General features: G+C 40.7%; 1 protein-coding gene across 6 annotated transcripts in view; it reads right to left on the reverse strand.

The window, feature by feature from the left end:
• arhgap33 (Rho GTPase activating protein 33) overlaps nt 1-22,412 on the reverse strand; it is a 96,497-nt gene that overhangs the window by 36,870 nt on the left and 37,215 nt on the right. For 4 of the 6 annotated variants that reach the window (XM_072692339.1, XM_072692338.1, XM_072692341.1 and 1 more), the window contains exons 3-5: nt 19,615-19,652; nt 17,491-17,582; nt 9,946-10,030 (exon numbers count right to left, since the gene is read on the reverse strand). In XM_072692339.1, the coding sequence (XP_072548440.1) occupies nt 9,946-10,030; nt 17,491-17,582; nt 19,615-19,652 (215 nt within the window). The remainder of the gene's footprint in view (nt 1-9,945; nt 10,031-17,490; nt 17,583-19,614; nt 19,653-22,412) is intronic. The other 2 variants (XM_072692337.1, XM_072692342.1) reach the window with 1 other exon arrangement.

Here is a 22,412-nt window from a genome sequence, read left to right on the forward strand (position 1 = left end):
GATAATAGCACTCTGAATGGCCAGAAAACATAAAAAAGTAACAGCCAAGTTGAAAATAACAGTTCACAAGCTGCCAAAAAGAACTTACGATAATGTGTCAACAGCAAGCAAAGCAAGTGACCGCAAAACAAACACACTCCCATTACAAACAAGCTCTCTACCTCATCTGCATTTTCAACAGATGCCCAGTTTCGGTTTCTGAAGCATCGCCAAAAAATTAACTCCATACGGAGAAGAAGAGAGGGCTTTATGACCCTGCCTTACTTTTGAAATGCTTACAGATCACAGCATGCAAGTTCACATTCTTGTTTATCAACTATCATCTTCATTGTCTAGAAAATGTATATCAGAACAAGAACAGTGGCATGATTTCAACAATACACTCAAGGTCATGCTGTACCACAAGATATTGGCAGTGGTGTGCAGCGTTAGTGCCAATGCCAAAGGCCAGGAACTCTTTCTCTGTATGTACACACACACACACACACACACACACACACAAAATGTTTCCCTCAATTTAAATGTATTGCATCTCTGTAGCTAATCGAAATCCTAATGCACCGTTACTCTGCCCATCTATATAAAATGAAAAGTGGTCTATGCAAATGTCTGAACACCAAGTGTTACAAAAGTGAATTTTTTTTTATTATCATTTAAAGGTTTCAGACTATGATTAGGCATGAGGCATGTCTTGTCAGAGAAACCTTGTCCTAACACTCAGCCACCACATGCTCCTCCAAGCAACTGTCTAAAGATCTGAAAACAAAAGTAATCAATGCCCACAAGGCAGGCTATAAGAAAATAGTGTTATGGTGTGTTATGGTATCTCCAAGACCAAGGAGACTCTGTAAGAGCTGCTCATATGCTGGTCAGAAAGGCAAGCACCTACAGAAAGGTTTAGCTGAGTCATAAGGATGGTGCACTATTCGACTATGCAGCATTGCTTGCACAAAGATTTCCTAGAAGGAAACCTTACTAGCAACCTGGTCACAAAACTTAATGTCTACAGAGTAGTATGCTACAGAACATCTAAGAGGATAAGGTGGAAATAGAACTCTGTTGCCACGATCAGCAAAAGGAAGGAAACTACCAAAATAGCTATAATAATAATAATTATGGCTTCTATAACAAGACAAGGGGAAGGGAGAAAAACTGAAGCTTTTGAATCATCTTGCTCACAATCTGCTGACCTAAATATTAAAGAATAAAAAAAAAGTGGGTTTATTTAAAATAAATAAATAAATATATATATATATATATATATATATATATATATTTATTATTATTATTATTATTATTATTAATAATATATATATATATATATATATATATATATATATATATATATATATATATATATATATATATATATATCTTACTTAAACAACCCAGGAATACCTCTGAACTGCAAAGAATAGTGGAGAAAATGACAAATACAAGAGAATGAATGTTCTTGACTTTCAGCAAACTATAAAAAAAGAAGTGTGCATAAGCTGGGAATAAGCTGTGCATTTTTGCCAAACGGGGTGTAACTAAGTATTGACTCTGTAAGGTGCTCAAACCTCTATACAGGCCACACTAATTATTATTATTATTTGATTATGGTATGAAAGAGTAAATGCACATTACTATTTCAGTCAACATTCATCTTGCACTGGGATTGTATTATTAGCATTTGAGTGAGACAAATAATAAAAAACAATTACTGTAACTTTACTCTGACTTTACTGTAACCTAATCTGAGGTCAATCTATTACAGTTAAAACACCCGAAAACCAAAAGTAAATTAGAGGAAACTGGAAAGACCCCAGCAACAATAACAATAACACACAAACCAAACCGTTTCACATCCCTATGAGCCTTAGCAGCTTCCTCTCTCTAATTATCCAACCCTCCAAAATCACTCGGGGCTTTTTTTAGTTAGATTTTATTAACAGAATTTCACAAACGGGATGACCGGTGATAAAAATAGGTCATTATGATTCAGCAGTTCACTGGTGCTGTCGATTTGCAATAATGATACACAGCACAACACAGGGGTTCCGACGGGTTACGACAGGAAACTGTTGTAGTATAGTACAACAATCGAGAATGGATACAGTATTGCAAAACACACATATACATTCCTCTCCATAAACCCCTACAATTCACTGCTAAACCATACCCTGGTGCTCAAACAGCTCTGCTTCCTCTATTAGGATGACTCTCTCAAAGGATGCTAAAATCTGAAATTCATACTGAGCTCTCCCACACAGGCCACACAGAGTGCACAAAAGCAGCACCGTCAAGAGTCCCCTGCAACCCCTCTGTCTGCGGGACAAAGAGAGAGATGGGGGCTGCTGAGGGGGGCAGCACCGAGACTGAGAGGATTAAACAGAGGCATTTTAATCTGAAGTGCAACAGACAGTGGCATGAACTCATGCGATCCTGCGGACAAGCATTTCCCTTCGTAGGGGTGCAAATCTCTGATCTCCGAACAAATCGATTCGCTTATGATTCTTTACTGACATGATTCAGTGAATCATTCTCAAATTTAATAGTAATCAGATTGCTGTGTGTGTGTGTGTTTTTTTTTATTTTTTTTTTTAAACACACTATGCAGACCTGCAGTCGCTGGCCACTACAGCAAAGCCCCCCCTATCTTGTAGCTCCATCTCTCTGATTGTAGCCAAATGTTGAGAGTTGTGTTTTGCCGTTCTCTAGTCTTTCAGCAATGGTCACCAATTTCTGTTTTTCCACATACTGCCCATACGACTAGAGAACATTGAGGATGACCCTCATTTACAATGTTGCAGTTCCAGCTTCAAGATCCATGCCTTGCCACAAACTGATCTCAGAGGTCCAAAGGCCAAAGTTTCTTGGACTTCATGACCTGGTTTTGTTGTGTAAATTACTCAGTACAAACCAGTCCAATCAGTGTCCAATCAACTCAAATGGCAATAGGTGAACTCCACCTAGAGTTGGAGAGTTCAAGACAGTGCAAAAAGGATGCACCTGACCCCAATTTGGTGTGAGAAGGGTCTGAATCATTTTATGAATAAGAGATTTCCTTCTTTGATTTTTTATTTGTATTGTTTTCAGATCATTATGACCGATTCTGACTCCAACTGCAGATAGCAGTAAAAACCCGAAACCTGGCCTGACTCCTGCTTTTTTTGTTTGACCTTATTGGGCTTGGGATGGGTAGCAGACCTCCACACCACACAGTCCAATCCAATCCAATCAAAAATCAGGTCACCTTCGCACATGTGCTGTGATGTTAGCTGTGTGTTTCTTCCTATGGGATAGTACAATCAGCTTATAAGTAGTCCGAGCACGACAGCTTAACGTGTTGTTGTATTAAACCTATTATTGGACTGACATTGGACAATATTTATTATTATCACATCAATATAGATAATCAATATTGGTATTTTGATCAGAGAAGAAAAACATGGAATAGTGCCATCTCTATCTACTAACCAGATCATATGACCGAGGTCATGTGGTCCGAAACGAACCATTAATAAGGCAGTTAGAGGGCATCTGACAAATTATTTAATAATAGATCTGTATATGTGTATTTATGTAAACAACTGAAATGGAATATTATAGTGGACCTATAAAGTAGGTTGAGCTCAAAGTAGTCAATAAATGCATATGTATTAAACACAACTGCCATTACAGCTGCACGTCTTCTTGGAGAGCTCACTACAAGCTTTGCAGATTGTAGTTTTTTAACAGCAGATCCTCTCAAGCATTAGTTCGGATGGCGAATGTCTGAACTGCCATCTTCAGGTCTCTCCAGAGATGTTCGATGGGGTTCAAGTCTGGGCCCATCAAGGGCATTTAGGTAAACCATTGACCCTGTCCGAGTTTGCGTGCTCTCTAGACGAGGCTGTCTTTAAGAGTGTTCCTGTGTTTCCTAGTCTTCCTGGCCTTGTCGTTGAGAAACACCTAGGAAGGTTCAAGGTTGTGCCAAGCTTCTGCCATTTCAGACGTATTACCAGGGTCGTGGTCCAGGGAACACTCAAAGCCAGATAAGGTTTTATATCCTTGTCCTGTTCTATAACTTACCACTAGCTGGTTGCAGAGAGCCAAGGACTTTTTGGGGTTTCGTTTTTTTTCACCTGACAATACAGTGTAAAGCCACGGCGTGATGCTGGGTTTTGTCCACAAATGTCTGTGCGTAAAGTCCTATGCATTCCAAGGAGATTCACTCCTGACTTTCTTGTGAGAGGCGGAATGGTGCATAGTCAGTGGGGAGGTGGGATTAGATAGTAATAACTTTTTCTGCTGGTGTTTTTAGTAGTTCTGCAGTTTGAAACTGCTGAACCAAAATGGAAGACTGTTAACATCGCTGATTTCCAGCCCCGCTTGCAGCCACTCCGTTTCATAAGGTGATGCGAAATGCAAAAACCCAGTGTGACCACAGCTTAAACTGCAGGCCTTTATAGACCCAGGTGAGTCTTTTCAAAATATGTCCAATTAAAGCTGGGCAATATGATAATCATTTCATGATAAACACAATGATACGCAATATGCTTTTCTAAACATATTAAGAATATTGTCAGTGCTTAATATAACACTGATTAGCTGCAGGTTTCATTACAGCAGTGGAATTAGACTGGTTTAATTAGATGAAGAGCAGCAGATGATATAAAAAATAACTGTACTCAGTACGGGAGAGTATCTGAATAATAGTTTTTAAGAATCTGTCGCTACTGACTTGTTTAGTCGATGATTACATGTTCATTACGTGTCCTGATGAATAATGTGTATTGTGAAAATATCATGATATAGTATTTCTCACCCAGCCCTATGTCCAATCAATGCAAATTGCATCTCAAGGATAATTACAGCAAACAGGGTGCATCAGGCCATAATTTGGTGTGCCACAGCAAAAGATCTAAATCATTAAATAAAATAAATTATTATTTGATTTTGTTTAATTTAACCAATAAACAGGTCACAGTGTCATTATGGGTGATTAAGTATAGACTGATCTAAATGGCAGACACCCCTAGCTCTCAGGGGGGAATATTACACTTAAAAACAGCAAGAGATTTACCTTGTCTACAGTTTGTTGTAAATTATTTACTATATTTCATAATAATGGACTATAATCGGTCAAACATTGAGAAATAGTTGCAGACGATCCTTTTTACAGCATTTTCACATCCCTAGCAGAAGGAGGAGGGGCAGGACGAGGAGAGGGAGCAGGGCTGGACTGGAGAAAGGAAAGATGAGAGAGAGAGGGGGGGGGGGTGTTTGGGAGAGTGCTGCTTATTCTGCTTTCTGCTTCACAGAGCAGCAACACTGGAGATGGAGCTCGCCTTTCGTTAGGGAGTTTAAACACTACTGAGAAAGCCTCCAAGTGCATCATGGGGTGGTCCACTTAAGGTGCTCCAACAAACACAGCCCAGGCATTGTTTTACGGTCACAAACAATCACTCCCACGTCTGTTACAGTAATACATAGACAAGATAAAGGCCACACTCGCACCACATAACAGACAAAGACACACAATGGCAGTTCATCATTTCCAGCCCTCAACAGCTTTGCAGGGCTCTTGTTACTACGCAACAGATGTTGCACAAATAGTGGCCACCGAGCCACTGAAAACAAAACACTCTGAAGGAACACAGCAGACACCAAAAACACTGACCACAGCCATGGAGCAAGAATTACATCTGTAGCCTAGTCAGTGATGTGGACTGAAGTTTCTGACCATATCTAAGAAAAGAAAAGCCCACTTTTAAATGCTGAGAGGAGAAGGACCGTGATCGAGCGACTGCTGCTGAAAGGACAGCAAAAGGTCCAGGTCCAAAACCATGGAGATCAAATCTAAGCTTTCTAAGCTAGCTTTGCTTAACTTGCATAGCTACAGCTCCACAGAGTATCAGACGGCCCGGTGCAGAGCTACTTGGGGTGTTGGGAATAACAGAAAGGTAAAATTTGTAGGTTCTGCTGTATTTGGACCTGTAACCAGCTGGCTAGGCTTATAACATAGCACAGACCATGTTCCAGCTAACTGAGGCTCTAAATCACACATTTCGAGGAAAAGGCCTCATGTCTGATATCACAATGCCAAGTGAATGGATTGTTATCACGCACATCGAGTGGACTGGTTCCTTGCCCCGTCTTTCAGTCGAGCTCAACGTTGCAACTACTAAACTCACAACTACGCTGGTTTTTCCTCAATCAGTGAGCACCCACATGGCCCCCACACCCTGTGGCCATCTTAAATGAACATATGGCCTTTTCCTAGAGAGACACAGACCAGAAATATGACACATCGAACACAATTTCGAGATCCCGTGGTGTGTGGTATTACTGTTATCCCGTCAAAGCCCACTCTTAAGGTGCTTTGTAGAACCTTCAAGAAAAGGTTCTTAAAAGAATGCATTTGTAAGGTCAACAGCCTGTATGTTTAGTAAGATTAATTCAAGAGGTTCCTCATAGTTGGATATTTAAAACATCAGACCCAAATGTCATACTGAGGAATCCCAAAAGCTCTTACAGGCACCACTAAGAGCACTGAGGAACCCAGAGGAGCCCCTATGTTCTTGGAGTAATCTAGAGCTTCTTCAGGAACTACTCATTTTAATTTTTTTAAACTGTACCTGTGTAACGAAACCCAAACGCAAGTTGCTCCAGATAAGCATGTCAGCCAGGTGCAGCATTTGTATTTATTATAGTGATAAATACAGCAATACTGTCCGGCCTGAGACAATAGAGATACGCATGCAGGCTAGCGACTTCGGTGCGCAAAGAAAGCAGAATTAGGCTCGGCCTGTGACTGAAATACACCCCCGGTCTGTTATTAGTATTGCGCTGTACAGGGGAAAGCTACTTCATTCCCTCAATAGCTGTGAAAATGCATGTGTCTATAAAAGAATTCAGACACTCAGACTCATTTCTATTATTACAGCAAACATGCTGTACACACAGCCACAAATACACACACACACATGCAGCACATCACTTCCCACCTACCAAAATGCACATACTTTCTTTTCTATTATTACAATATGGTACACACACACACCCCAACATTAAGGGAGGGGGGGGGGTACTGCAGCTTTGACAAGCTTTGTGTGTGCATTTGCACATCTGTGTCAGCAATGGATGCAACTTGGTTAAAGTAGCTGAATACATTCATTAGAAATGGTATTTGCAAACACATAGGACATATAGTGTGTATGTGTGTGTGTGTGTGTGTGTGTGTGTGTGTGTGTGTGTGTGTGTGTGTGTATATATATACTCATGATCACTGAAGTGTACACGGAACACAAATGAGCATCCGACAACATCAGCGAGCATGTTAGAGCTCAGAGCAAGAAAATCCATTCAAGCCAAAGAGAAAAGAAGCGGACTGCTGCTCTTCCTTTTCAGCACACACAGGCAGTGTGTGTGTGTGTGTGAGCTTGTTTCTCATACATATTTAGGTCAAAGGGGTCCCTGGAATACCAGAGAGAAATAGAGGTAACCTACAACCTTGACTTTCTCACATATCTGTATACATCAACACCGGCTGTAGGGCTCTGGAACCAAGCTCTATACACATGTATCCATACATTTTATATATGCACACATATACGTCCAAATATTTGTAGACATCCCTTCTAATTAATGCATTAAGCTATTTTAAGTTGCATTCATTGCGGACACAAATGTGCCAATGCACACACACAGCTTGTCTAGACCCTGTAGCGAAGTACTGCCAATAGAATAGGTCCCTCGAATCTAATAAAGCTCTAGCGAGAGAAGCATGACCAGGCTGATTACATCATTCTTTGTTTACGAGTATAGTGAGACATTCGGTCCTCACAGGCCCAAATAAGTACACATACACACAGGTCACCAAAAGCAATGTCACAGCCAATCTAAAAAAAAACTTCACAACACCTAGTCCAGGAGGTGCACTCTATACTAAGGCTGGACAGTAAAATCTACAGCATATCTACAAATGAGGACTGAATAACAAAATTATGATGTGTCTGATCTGTCAAATTTCTGCTCTTTGTCTGTTTAGTATGTGTAAATAAATAAGCTATAATAATTTGTGCCACCATGTGCATTTAAGAGGGCCACATGGTGGGGGCGCTGTGGAAGCTCATCGAAATGAGTGGGAAAGCGGCCCGTGGTAGCATTTACTGAACTATTTGAGTCATTCCAAAGCCCTTACAGGAGAGTCTTTTCCCTCGGTTTCCAGCTTTGCAACATCGCTGGGCAGTTTTTTTCCATACTTGATGGCGATGGTCAAAAGCCGGTCTGTACCAAGAGCCCTTCAAGCTTTAAGTATGACTCAGCTTGACATGCCATACCTTCTCTGTCCTGGCACCAAAGTGATGGAGCGAACTTTCCCTGGGTGTCTGAACAACAGAGACGCTCGCTGTCTTCACAACACAGACTAAAGACCCTCCTCTTCCGAGAATACTTGGGTGAAGTGTAGTGTTAAGTGTTGTGGTCTCAGTTCTGACTTCTGTATTTAGTAGTATCTAAGCTTAGAAGGATATTTTGGATCCTAGTCTATACAAACTAGCTAAGGGTATTTTTCTGGAGAAGAGCGTCTGCTAAATGCCTTAAATGTAAATGTACCAGGCTCCAATCTCTATAAAAGGGGAGAGACCAAACTACTAGATACTGAAGGGCAGATTGCCGTTTTAACCTCATATTTTAATCACTAACAAAATCTGACAAAAAACCTCATGAATAGCCAAAACAAGCCAAATGCTACAAACTAATGCGTTAACACCACATTATCAAGGACCCTCCTCTGCTTGCGGCATAACCAGTCTGTTTATAGGTAAAGGCTCACCCTACAGCAAAAATGGCCAGACAGTTGTGCGTTGCGAGAACCGCCATTCACCAGTCTGCTAATTGTGTCTAACAGACAGAAGAAAACCCATCCAACAAGCACTTTGTTAAGGTTAATTAAGTTACGAGCAACAAAAAAGCATCAACCATATCACGTTCTTAAGACCATTCACTCGACTCTGTGCTCTCAGATGTGAGGCTTTATCCTCCAAATGTAATGTCAGCCCCATTTAGCTGGAATACAGTCTGTGCTGTGGCGTTTAGCCTTCAGGTTTCATTTCGACTTTGTCACTCCAACACCAGTCGCGACATCGCTCTCTCATAAGACATAAGGTTTTATTAGCAATTGTGTCGTGTTGTGTAGCACATAATTTAGTCTATAGCAGCTGTGCTGGGCTGTGTGGTACTCTGTGGATCTGAAGCCGAGATAGCTCAGCAAAGACGAGCTTAGCAAGTATGATTCAGATCCAAACACGGGTAAAAAAAAAAATCTCCACAAAAATAAGAGCTCTCCTTTCATAACTGGTCCCTCCAGCTGATCTGATAGTCTAAACTTCTATAATTGAGGTTTCGGTCAGCCAGACCCTGAGTGTGTTCTGTGGTGTGCAGAGAACTAAGGCTTACCAATTTCTCTCTCCTGATTCAGGGCAGTTTAATATTTGCTGTCGTAGCCAATGCAACGGTTACAATTTAAATTATTGATCATGTAAGCAAACTGAAATTTGGGATTTTTAAATGAGATGGCATAAAAGCAACGCAAACGTAGGACCATCTGCAAATAGTGCGGTATATGGTACTACCAGCCCCAGTAGCGAACATTTGGTGACGGTATGATAGTATGAAAAAAGTGGGTACCGCCCAACCCTACTTTATAGGTTTACATTTACGGACTGTAGCTCATCTGTTGGTCACTTCGTCAGTCTTCCTTAACCCTTTCCATGACTAAAAAGAGACCACTTATATATTACTATAGCTGTGTATGTCACTAGGGTTATTGTGTGCACCCTCTGTGTGCTGTTTAAATTAGCAGTAGTTAGCAGGAGGGCTACAGAGCACAGAACTATAACACACAGCAAAAACAGCACAGTTTTACTTACTTACCAAATCTGTCAAAAACAAAGAAATCTGGTAAATTGAGCTTACCTCAATGGCGCCGAAGTCCACATTCTCATAGTGAAAGTGGGCACAGTCAACAAGCTTTGGGAAGTGGCCTTTGACAACAGACAACCTGCAATCAAAATCAGACAACAAATGATCAGTATGTTGGAACATGAACACCAAACGTCACAGGAACAAGAGCAAAGACCTACTGCATTATATACAGATAAACAGTGTGACAGTGTGGGGAACTAAGGCGCTGCCAAGACAGCAATGCAAATATAGCCCTTTATTTATTCTCCACAACAACCAGTGAGCCTACATATTATAATGTCTGAATTCTTATATGTGACGCTGATAATACTGCCACTACTAGAGCTGACAATATATATCATATAGTGATAAATTCTGTTATTGTGATAACAATATGCTTTTCTAAGCATATGGAGGAGACTGTTGGTGCTTAATAAACACTGATCAGCTGCAAGTTTCATTACTAACAGTGGAATTAGACTGGTTTAATTAGATGAAGAGCACTAGACAAATGAAGAAGAGTCTCTGAATAGTAGTTTATACGAATCTGTTGCTACTGAGGTTTTTAATCTGATTTACATGTAGCGTGATAAATATTGTGTATCGCAAAACAAGTGTTTAAATACCGTGATCCAGTATCTTTACAGTATCGCCCAGCCCAAGGTATTAAGCAACGTATTCATAAGCATTTCTTGCATTAAAAGATGCCCTAGAACCTGAATCCCAAACACTGTTGTGTCTCTAAAACATGTCAGTACTGTAAACAATTCTGACTTAAAAAATGGAGCATTTCCACCGATCAGCCATAATATTAGCAGTACTGGGAGGTTAAAAGGTGCCCTAGAATGGAAACTGTATAATCCTGGACATAGTTCAGCAACATGAGTTCGGAACACGGAAGTGACCAACCATGAACCTCAAACACTGTTGTGTCTCTATGTGTCCAGTGTAACCAAAACAGAGATACAAACACAGGCCAATTCCAAAACTCTAATTATTTATTATATTTACACACCCCCAGCCCACTAACGAAAGCCTTCTGAGAAGTAAAACCTCGACGTAGAAAACGCAACAGCAACTTCAGTAGAATATGGCTCTGATGATTAGTCAGTTTTCTGAGACAAGCAGCCCATCACTGCCAGACTCCGCTGAAAACAAACCAGACCTCGAGACAACAGCTTTTCCTGTGCCAATGCTCACTGATGGATAACAGTTCAAATCTGGTCTGCAAGTGTTAGCTTTTGCCATCTATTTTCTTCAATGTTTCTCAAAAACAAACCGACTATCTCAGGTTAGAGCCAAAGCCAAAGCCAGGAAAGCAAGCAGGTGCTAGAATAAAAGGTAACACAAGCTGGCAAACTGTAGTCTCTTTAGCTAGCCAACTGCACACCATGCCGACCTGACAGAGATGACCGCAACACTATCTGGTAAGAAAATATTGTTTGTGGTGATAATAATAATAATAATAATAAAAAAAACTTGACTTGACTTGACCTACTTAATATTTAATCAGAGGAAAAACAGAGGAATTACAAACTTTCAGATGTCGGACACCCATCACCACCACTTTAAACAAGTCAGAATGGAGCATTTACACAAACCAGCCATAACAAGTGAATAACACTGATTATCTTCAGCTACAGTGGCATCTATCAAATGGTGGATATATCAGGCAGCGAGTGAACAGTCAGTTCTTGGAGGTCATGTGTTGTTAAAAGCAGAAAGAACAGGCAAGCGTAAGAATCTGACAATCCTGGTTTCCGGGGGGTTTCCTGGTAAGTACCCACCAAAAGAGGCCCAAGAAAGGACAACTGGTGAACCCGGCGACATGGCGAGATCCATGGCGACATCCATGACTGCTAACATCTTGGTGCCAGATACCATAGGATGCCTTCAGAAGTCTTGTGGAGTCCATGCCTCGAATGGTCAGTCCAGTCGTGGCAGCACAAGGCAGGTGGCACTGATGTTATGGCTGATTGGTGTACGTTAAACCACTCTGAATGACTTCAAAAATTCTAAAATGTGGGTAAATTCTCCCATAATAAGCCTTAAAATAACTGACTACTGTCAGTTAGAGATTGGGTGGCATGAGAATTTCCTTAGTCATGAGCTTGATGACCAAAATGACCACAGTTTCCAGGATTGTAATGAAATAGACTGAAAATTAAAGCCTTAAACGCTTACAGTGTTTGCCCACAATGGTTTTTACTGGATGTCTTATTTATTTATAGAAGAAAAAAGCAACAGCTGAAGCACAAATTAAATTACTACCAGCCCTTCTATGATTTACTCTACAAATTACAGCTGTGTAAACACATGTTGTGCTTGCCAGAAGTCCATGTACTTTTCCATGACATACGAATTTCAAAATTTCACGAATATTCAAATGTAAAACTGTATGACTAACATTGAGCGTTACATTAACCTTTAAACATACACACAGAATAAAAACACCTCCCAATGAATAAAAACCTGCTTTTATTTATTTATTTATTTTATTTTATTTTTTTAAGTAAAACGGCAAAGACGTGGAAATTGGATTTGAATATGACAGGTTTACTCATATTGTGCAGCACTACCTAGATGGTTTGTTCATTTGCATGTTGAGGCTAGGAGTGCAGTCTGCTGACCAGTGGGGGCTTTCAGTATCGAGATGCGTGCTAGACTAGAAGAGTGCTGTGACACCACGTGAGGGTATTTGCATCTCACTATCAGTTTTGCAAAAGGAAGTGAAACTGAAATGCTTCCTATTTTAGATTTCAGTGCAACTCATAAGGATTCTGCTCGCACATCACTTCATCTGGTGACCCGTCTTTTTGAAGACTACCTTCAGAGACTTCATACCGCAGATGAGTGCTGAATGACTTCTAGACGCAGGGCGTTGGCATTTTTGAACAGCTTATGCCAGTAGTAGTAAAGGCCTTAAAGAGGAATTGCACATGTATTTCAAAATGCCTGCCTAAATAAATCCTACAGATAAATAAATAACTAAAAATAAATAAAATAAAATGTGAAAATCTGTCATTCAGAGCTGTTTGGTGTGATATGTTCTGTTCCAGATACCAACCCAGTATTGTCCACAGTGGTCTACCATACAGAAAGCTGTTACACAAAATTGTTACGAATACAAATCCTGATGCCAGAGATTGATTTTAAGATTTGATATAAGGTTTGATATAAAATCTTGGTTTTAAAATCTAGAATAAAATACATAGCAACTAAATGGAAACCATCTAACCACTAAGCAACACACTAGAATCCATCTAGTAACTCTACAGCAACCACTATTAACCACCTGGCATACAATAGCAGCCAAAATTGTTCACTGTGGTGAATGGATCCAGGCGTCTGAAAACAGCCCACAATGAGGGCCGAAAGTGATATGACAAACTTCAATTACCAGGGAAAAGCCACACCAGTTTGTACAAATGTCCCTGCAGTTACTGGATAATACGCCTTGGTGTGTAATAAACCTTGGAGTATATTTTTTGATGCTAGTATATTTTGAAGAACACTCTTAGCTTAAAATGCTGTTTGAAATCCAGTCACAGCAGAGAGGTACATGCAGGTTGTGTTAAGGCTAAATGGTCGCCAAAGAAAAACACTGTTTTATCATCATCATCATCATCATCATCACATATAAAAAAAAATCTCAAGACCTGCAGGACAACTAATAGTTTTGGAGTGTAGGGCTTCACAATATTGGGAAAAAAACTGACAAAGCGATATTTCATTGTTGTGTGATAATATAAAACACCAGAATTTTCACCAGATTTCTTCAGAAGTCAATCATAGAAGTATTAATATACAAGACTGGAGTAAAATGAATGTAAATAAGTAAAACGGGGCAAATGATACTGCCTCTGATAAATACATTATTGAGAATGAGAACAGTGTGCAAGTCCAGCAAGGTCACTACTGCTTGTATTGTATGTGCACATTGCACTATATACTGTGCAGCCCCATTAGATAGTAAATAAAAAGGATATATTTGAGTTATAGACCTCATAAGACCCTGAATTCACAGTCTGTAAGGTTCTTTACAAACATCCTTGGTGGGCATTTAATGGCTGAAATATGCAGTAGTTTAAAGGGAATTCAGTCAGATGCTCAAGATTAAAGTAACAGACCATTCGGTTCTATTGAGAACACGGTTATTAAGCGTCCCCGTCCAGTAAAGTACTTCTATACTGTGTACTTAACTAGACTTTTTCTTACTTTCCTTCTTTATACTTGCACATTACTGGTGCGTGGCTGCAGTAATGTACAGCTAACTCAGTTTCTCCCCTTTCCATGGCCAGAGTCTCTTCAAAAAACAGCTAATCAAAATGATTGAACATCAGTGTAGTAACTCCTACTGCTTTTATACTTGATGTTTTAATACATTTCAAAGCAAGAAGTGTTGTGCTTTTCCAGAAATGCTGCATTTACTGGCTCTAGTGCTTCATTCCTTCATTCAGACTGAAGGTTTTTCTATATTGAAAGGTTGACTATTTGAAGATGCACTGACTGTGAAGCCGGTGTGAGCTGCAGAGGAACATTGCAGCAATGACTGTGGACTACAGACAGGCACAGTAAGGTTGGATACTAATCATTCTCCACCCAATAATGGTGGCAGTCTTAAAAATGCAAAACTTGAGTATTTATGAACAGCTTGTGCCAGAGACTGCAAGAGAACCTAGAGGTTCTTTTTGGCACTGCACTGACTTTAGGATTGGTTTCATTTATAACACTCTTATGAAGCTTCCTTTCCCAGTATTTGAAGGCAGAGGCATTGTTAAGGCCATCATTTAAGCTTTGAATAACATTAAAGAAACTAAAACACTCAGATACTTATGAACAGCTTTTCTAAAGCTAGTCTTAAGCCTAGAATCAGAATCAGCTGACTCACAAGTCTGACTCACAAGTTGACGGCAAGTCTGAGTCAAGTCGCAAGTCATTTGAGAAAGAATCAGTCAAGTCATGAGTCAGTTAGTCAGGCTGAAAGTTAGTTAAGGGGGGAGTCTGAGTTTAGCCACAGATCAGTCAAAAGTCGAGAGTCGAGTCGAGATGCAAGTTAAGGACGACACGAGTAATGGTAAGTCAGAGTCGAATTGCAAGTCAGTTTAGGGCAAGTCAGAGTTCAGCAAACATTTGCAAGGCTTAAGTCTAGCAAGTCCAGGCAGGATCAATTAAAAGGAAGTTACAACGCAGTTAAATGTTAAAGTTCAGGACAAGTCAGACTTTACATTTACATTTACGGCCTTTAGCAAACGTGCTTCTCCAGAGCGACTTACAAAAGTGCTTGACTGTTTCCTCACTGGATAACCTCAGCTAGTTTGAATAGAAAATTCAAAGATATCTGTAAGTTTAGACTCTACTAAACGCAAGTCAATATGGAGACCATAGTAGTCTCCTCTACACTTAAGTACTCTCAGAAGAGGAGGGTCTTCAGTCTATGTTTGAAGACAGCGAGCGACTCCCTGTTCGGACACCCAGGTAAAGCTTGTTCCACCATTTCCTTGCAGGATAGAAAAAAGCCTGGACGCTTGTCTACCGTGGATCTTAAGGGATGGCAGGTCAAGCCGAGCCGGAGGGGCTGGTCTGTTCTCTTTGTAGGCCAGTGTCAGGGTTTTGAATCTGATGCGGGCAGTCGCTACAGGAAGCCAGTGAAGTGAACAGGAGCTGAACATGGCTGAATTTAGAAAAGTTGAAGATGACCCGTGTCGCTGCATTCTGGATAAGTTGTAGGGGCCTGATGGTGCACAAAGGGAGACCAGCCAGAAGAGAGCTGCAGTAGTAAAGTCTTGAAATGACAAGAGACTGAACATCTGAGCACCTGGGTCACTCTCTAGAGAGGAAGGGTACAGGAGAAATCTACATGACAGAGTCGGTTAGAGCCAAGTTCAGACCGAGGGTCAAATTCAGGGCGAGTCAGAGTCTAGTTGTAAGTCAATTAAGGACAAGTCTGAGGCAAGCAGCAAATCAAGGGGAGTCAAAGTTGAGCCACGAGTCAGTTAGGGGCAAGTTCAGGCAGAGAGATGGTCCCACTCGTCCCACTGAGTCATGAGTCAGTTGCGTAAGAGGAACTCTGCGTGGTGATATAATACAATCAAAGTGACCAACAGGTAATATTACTCAATAGACAGCTGTTAAACCTTCTGGATTTTAATTTTTGAAATCAAAACAATAAACAGCAAAATATCCAATCACTGATATATATATATATATATATATATATATATATATATATATATATATATATATATATATATATATATATATATACATACATACATACATACATACATACACACCCACACACACACACACACACACACACACACCATGTATATACCCTCATATTAAACCGGATGTTTAGAGCGGATCTTCTAGTTAGCATACTTTTGGTTTGTTTCATTCAGATCAAACACAAGAATAAACACACAGAGCAAAATGAGATATTGGTTATAAAACAGAGCTCTGGTGGGAGAGGGCGATCATAAATACAACCTATTTTTCCATTGTTCGGCCTCGTATAAAGCACTGTGGGCTTCAGAGACGCCTTAGTGAAAGCAATCACATGTCTGAGAGCCTCTGCAGCTTCACCTAAAGAAGAGTCTCAGTTTTCGAACACAGCGGTCTGATCACAGTATATTAATTAAAGCTAATATAAACAAAAATGAACAGAGTTAAATGCTGTGTATTTATTTTTTTTAATTGTTTAGAAAACTAGACTGTCACATATTTTACCTGCTTGGGATCGTTGCAGTGATCGCCTTCACGAGGACTATTGTTTACACTGCCCCCACGATTTACAGTGGTACTGCTCCATTCTGTTCGTATCCATAAACTTTCAGAAAGAGTGGGCAAATACGGCTGAAATGAACACAGACAGAATGCCCTGTCCGTAGTTGTACATTCAACATTGAGCATAAATGAGCCTGAAGTCAAAATCAAGCAGTCAGTTAAGACTGCATACATATACCAACTTACATTCTACGCACTGTAGAAAGACTTGTGTCCAAGGGCTGGGCGATATGGTAAAAATATATCATATCACGATATTTAAGGACATTTTCATGATACACAATATCCATCATGATCAACATAATCACAGATAAAAATGCACCAGTAATAATGGATTGTTTAAAAAACTACTATCCAAACACTCACCCATATATATATATATATAGTAGAGCTATTTTCATTGAAGTCCACTGCACTTTATCCAGTTCAACCAGTCTAATTGGACCATTTGTAATGAAACGTGCAGCTGGTCAGTGTTCTTAAAGCACTGGTAATATCCTCAATATGCTTAGAAAAGCACATTGTGTATCACAATAATTGTTTTGTTGTATTGTATCCGTTTCAACCTGCAAGCAGACATCAGAAAAACGACCTTTTGTGATCTGTATGTGCTCTAAAGATACTGTTGTGCATCTATGCACTATGAGAACGTCTTCACGTATCACAGCTTCAGTCACTCCTACTGACTGCATAAGATTCCTCCTGCTCTTCTCGGTCAAGCAGAAAGTGACACAAAAGCAGAAAACACGAGGGCGGTCGGTTTCTCACCTCTTGCTCATCTTCCCCTTCAAGTTGGCAGTGGTGCCAACTGAGCGGGTGGCGGGCTCCCCGGAACTGTCCAGATTATCTGTGCTCCGAGCCTGAGGAGAAGAAGAGGATGAGAAACGGTCAGAAAGATCAGACAGATGGGTTTAGCTTTTGGGCTCAGTTAGCTTCACACCTCGAGCTAGCTCACAGATGCTATCTGCCAACGTCACACACACAAACTTCCTCCTGTGCACTACCTACTGAGGGAAATGCACCCGGTTACAATACAATGTCAAGCAACTTCTGACAAGCTGAGAGTAAATGGACTACAACTCCCATTTCATTCAGGAGCAATCTAACTGGAATTGCTCTCCTGGGAGCTGTAGGCTATTTTACATCCTCTCTTTTAAGTGGGACACTCTAGCACAGATTTGGATGTTCTCGATTGGATCACACAGAAAAAGGTGCACGCACAGGGCCAAGCAGCCAGTGGGACGTTCAGGTTGAGCAGAGAAAGACAAGACATCAGCTGGGACTCAGGTCTGGTCTTTATTCGCAATGCTGGATTCAATGGGTTAGTATGGAAGCTAGCAGGTTAGATTAATGGCAGTGCCCTATAAGGTGGGGACTACGATCAAAGGGTTCATTTCTATGATGACAAACCTCACAAAAGTACAGGGGTGGGCAACGGGGTCTGGAGTCGAGCAGAGTTTGCTGATTTCCCTGCTCCAACACCTACTAAACATTGCCGTGGGCTTCAGCAGGAAAAGCACAAAACTGCCGTCCAGGACCAGAATTGGCCACACCTGCTCTAGTAGATGGTTCTTTAAAGACCCTTTAAGTCAAATGGTTCTATATAGCAGCAAAGAGAGTCAAGTAACACTTTTTCAGAGAATTCCACTCAAATGTAGTCAATTAATTACTTGTTTTTATTTTGCAGTGGAGCTTAATGCATGCCCTCATCACCACACACATGCCTCAAACCACCATCAGGCTATGTCATCTTAAATAGGTCACTGACACAGCATTTAAAAAACAAACAAACAAAAAAAACACAAGCAATAGCTCGCCTATTATACACATTGACAAAAGTATTGGGACACCTGTTCAGTCACTGTTTCTTCTAACATCAAGGGAATTTAAAAATACCCTTTATTAGAGTGACTGTCTCTACTGTCCAGGGAAAGCTTTAGATTTTTCGGTGAGGATCTGGCTGCATTCAGCAACAAGAACCTTAGTGAGGCCAGGATGTTGGATGATCACCAACCCTGCCTCATCCCAAACGTATTGGATGGAGCACCACCATCATTCCAGAGAACACAGTTCCACTGCTCCACAGCCCTCTAGCCCATGCCTGGCCTTAGGCATGGTGCCAACAGGTTCATAAATATCTGCTCAAGAGAGTCTGATTTTATTGGGAATACTTGGGAACTAGCTCAATGCATTCACAAGAAACAGTGTCCATATACATTTGGACATACAGTGTATCCCAATATATTTAATAGTAACCCCTGTGGCGTGATGAGTGTCTGGCATCAGGTTCACAGCCCTAATCAGAAAAAGTGGTACTGTGCCACCCCTACTCACAGGTCCAGCAAGATTTCACTGGAACCGATGATTTAAACAGCATTGCTCGGCATGAGCTCAGCACAGACACAGTGGTTTCAGCTCGAGGAGACACAAGGTTAGAACATGGCTTGCTTGCACAGCCCACACAGCTGATCAGTCATCTATTTTTGCGAGAGGAAGAGCATCAGTGTTCAGCATGACTCCCTTCACACTCGCTCTGTTGACACTGGTTAGAACCAGCCATACTGCCATACTGGCTGCTGGTCTGCAATCCAAGGTTTCGCCCACATGAGGGACAGTTTCAGAGTAAACGCTTCCCAACATGCTTTTGGGCATATTGAGCAAGTTCTTCTTGGTTTTCCTCAGGGTACCAGCAGCTCCTCGCAGCCCTACTTGATTTGCTTGCGACGTCGCCCAATCACAGGACGTTTCCAACGGAAAGCCACGCCTAAAGGTTTGCGTTTCGCTGAGCTTTGATCAACACAGTTAAATTGAGAAAGGCCAGATCAAGAAAAGCTGAAAGCCAAAGAAAGAAAGAAAGAAAGGGAAGGTGGAAGGAATACCTGACAAACTTACCGGCAAGGCCAACTGCATCGCACTGGGCAAGGGGAAACCTTTGGAGATGGTCAACAGTAAGCACATATATACATGTATATCTTTCGTTATGGGAGTTATGACACTTAGCACAGCAAGCGAGACAACCAGCACTCCTCCTGTTTTGTGTACACAAATCATAAAAGTTGCACGTCAACATTTTTCCGTGCTAAGCTATACCCTTGTTCGAGGTCTACCAACTTGTGCCTTGAGGGTTAAGCGCCAATCAACCAGCGTACTATAGCAACCTAAACGCGTCCCACAAAAGATGGATCATGGCTGCAGATACATGTAGCCCGACAAAACCGGCTTACTGGCTTCCAAGCACAAGCTAAAGCCCCGGCCTCCGTCATTCCTGAGCAGTTCCAAAGCCTTGTGTCAGGATTTGCATGCTGCTCTTCTCACTCGGAAGGAGCACGACGAAACTACCCTACTCTACAGCACACCCACACACTTGTCAGGTGGAGATTTTGCATTACATTCCATGTCCAAAAGGCTCTCGACATCTACACTGCTCCTCTTAAACTACACACTGAGGTGTAATCTAGTTCCCTGAAGGAATGAACACTGCAGCATTTTCTTCAACCTAAACCTATATGGTGCATTTGTAAAATGTAAACGGTTTAAAAAAAAAAAAAAAAAAAAAAAAATCCAATATTAATATGCTGATGACTTAACATACCAGAACAAGAATGTAAAAAAAAAAAAAAAAAAAAAAAATCCAATATTAATATGCTGATGACTTAACATACCAGAACAAGAATGTAAAAAAAAAAAAAAAAAAAAATCAGGGTGAATTTTAGGCGACCAAGTATGTTATTTTGAACCATTTATCTCAGCAAATAAGGAGTTTTAACTGTAGAAACTCCAGATCCCATCAGAAGAGATGCAGGTAAACATAAATACAGTAAAAAGGTGAAGACTTTCTTAAGCTTGGTTCCAGATTTCTCCGGGACGACCCCTGCTAGTGCTTTGTTGTGTTCAATTCCATCACCAGCTCTTCTGATTTAAGATCATTAAGCACTGATTTACTAAACCAGGTGTTGGATGAGAACCATAAATAATATTAGACTCCCTTGAGGAGAGCATTAGAGATGTTTTAATAAACACAGCAGTGGGAAACTGGTAGCATCATTCTATCTGCAGAAACACACTTGCCAAAAACAACAAATTGCATCAGTTGCTAAAGGGTAATTCCACCAGTTTTTTGAATACCCACCAAGCTTAATCCAGATTTTATTTAAATAGGCTATATGTCAATCTAAAACTGAGTTCAGTAAACAAATAAATGTGGGGTTAACCAAACAACAATCAGAGCATGACAAGAAGTTCCATGTTAACATTTTGGGCACTATTTTACATCCTGGGTAAGGAGTGTTGTGATGTTCATTGCTATCTTACGCACAGCCAGCAGTATATTTTCATGTGTACCGCCTGCGTCATTTAAACAGCAATGATGCTTGCGAATATATATACGTCGATGGGCGTGAAGGTCTCGAAATGAGGTGTGTTCAGGTCAATGTCTGGCGTATTGCTAACTCAGCAACAGAAAACACTGGTGCACCCTGACTAAAAACAACCTAGGCAGACGTCAACAGTCAGACGTTCGTTGCCATCTTGGCAGTGAATTGTCAACACAGGCACGTGCAGGGTACACCTCCCTACTTTACACCATTGAAATAGCAATCTGCCAAAGTAAAGAGGGTGGCGAGTGATCCACTGATTGGTTAATGGCATTCTACGCCTAAAACACACCCAGGATTAATTAAGAGACTTGGTACATGCCTTTGCTACATTTCAAGCTGCACAAGATGCACTTTTAGGGCCCTTTTGGTCAATACAGTTACATCATTTTTTACATTCAATTTCACAACGTTTTAAACATCCTTTGGTCAAATGCTTGAGGGGTTCTTTAATTATGCAAATATCTTAGCATTTACCAGAGACGAGCCTATGAGTCTAATAATTTCAAGTTAATTTCGCTTCATTTTTCTTACGGTGTACAGACAATTAAAACCGACTAAGGCTGAGTACAGATACATCTTTACAAGTACAAACTGAAAGTAGGTGTGTTTTAAACCAGAAGAGAATGAGGTACTAAGAGAGAGTCTGTTTACAGACCACAACAGATTGCAGACCATTTAACCCTTAACCTTAAGCGAAAGTTTTATTACAAACTTCTATTGCCAAAGAGAAATAGCCCCAGCAGTTTATAGAGAAGCCCTGTAGGTACTGGGTAATACACCATAGTGCCTTAACAATAAGTCTTGCTGTGTTACAGCTTGTAATTTACACTGGGGCTGGGCAATTAATCGAAATCAACATTCAGAACCACTCAATTCAAATGAATCAAATGAATCTTACTCATATTGGTTATAATCAGTTATTACTTTCCCCACTGTGTGCACTAATGTTCTGTACTGTTGAAAACATGCCACCTTGTGTGTGGTCAGGTGACTCCGCCCCATCCGGTCCATGACATGAAAGCAACAAGAAGGGCCCGAGCCAACTGAGCAACTTCAGCAGCGTGTACCAAAGAGAAACGCTGCTCATTAAAATAATCGCTCATTAATCGCAATCGAGGTAAAATGTTCAAATTAAATCATGATACTGATTTGCGGTCATATCGCCCAGCACTAATTTACACAGTCCATCATAATCAAAAGTCCAGGTTTTGAAACAAAGTATTCCTGTGAACTTCATTCCCAGTGACACTCCCCGTTTAGACTGTGGAGCAGCCAGCAGCCAAGATAACAGCATTCACAAACGCAGAGACGAGA

The sequence above is a fragment of the Salminus brasiliensis genome, chromosome 1 (genome assembly GCF_030463535.1).
Source record: "Salminus brasiliensis chromosome 1, fSalBra1.hap2, whole genome shotgun sequence".
In the NCBI taxonomy this organism is placed as follows: Eukaryota; Metazoa; Chordata; class Actinopteri; order Characiformes; family Bryconidae; genus Salminus; species Salminus brasiliensis.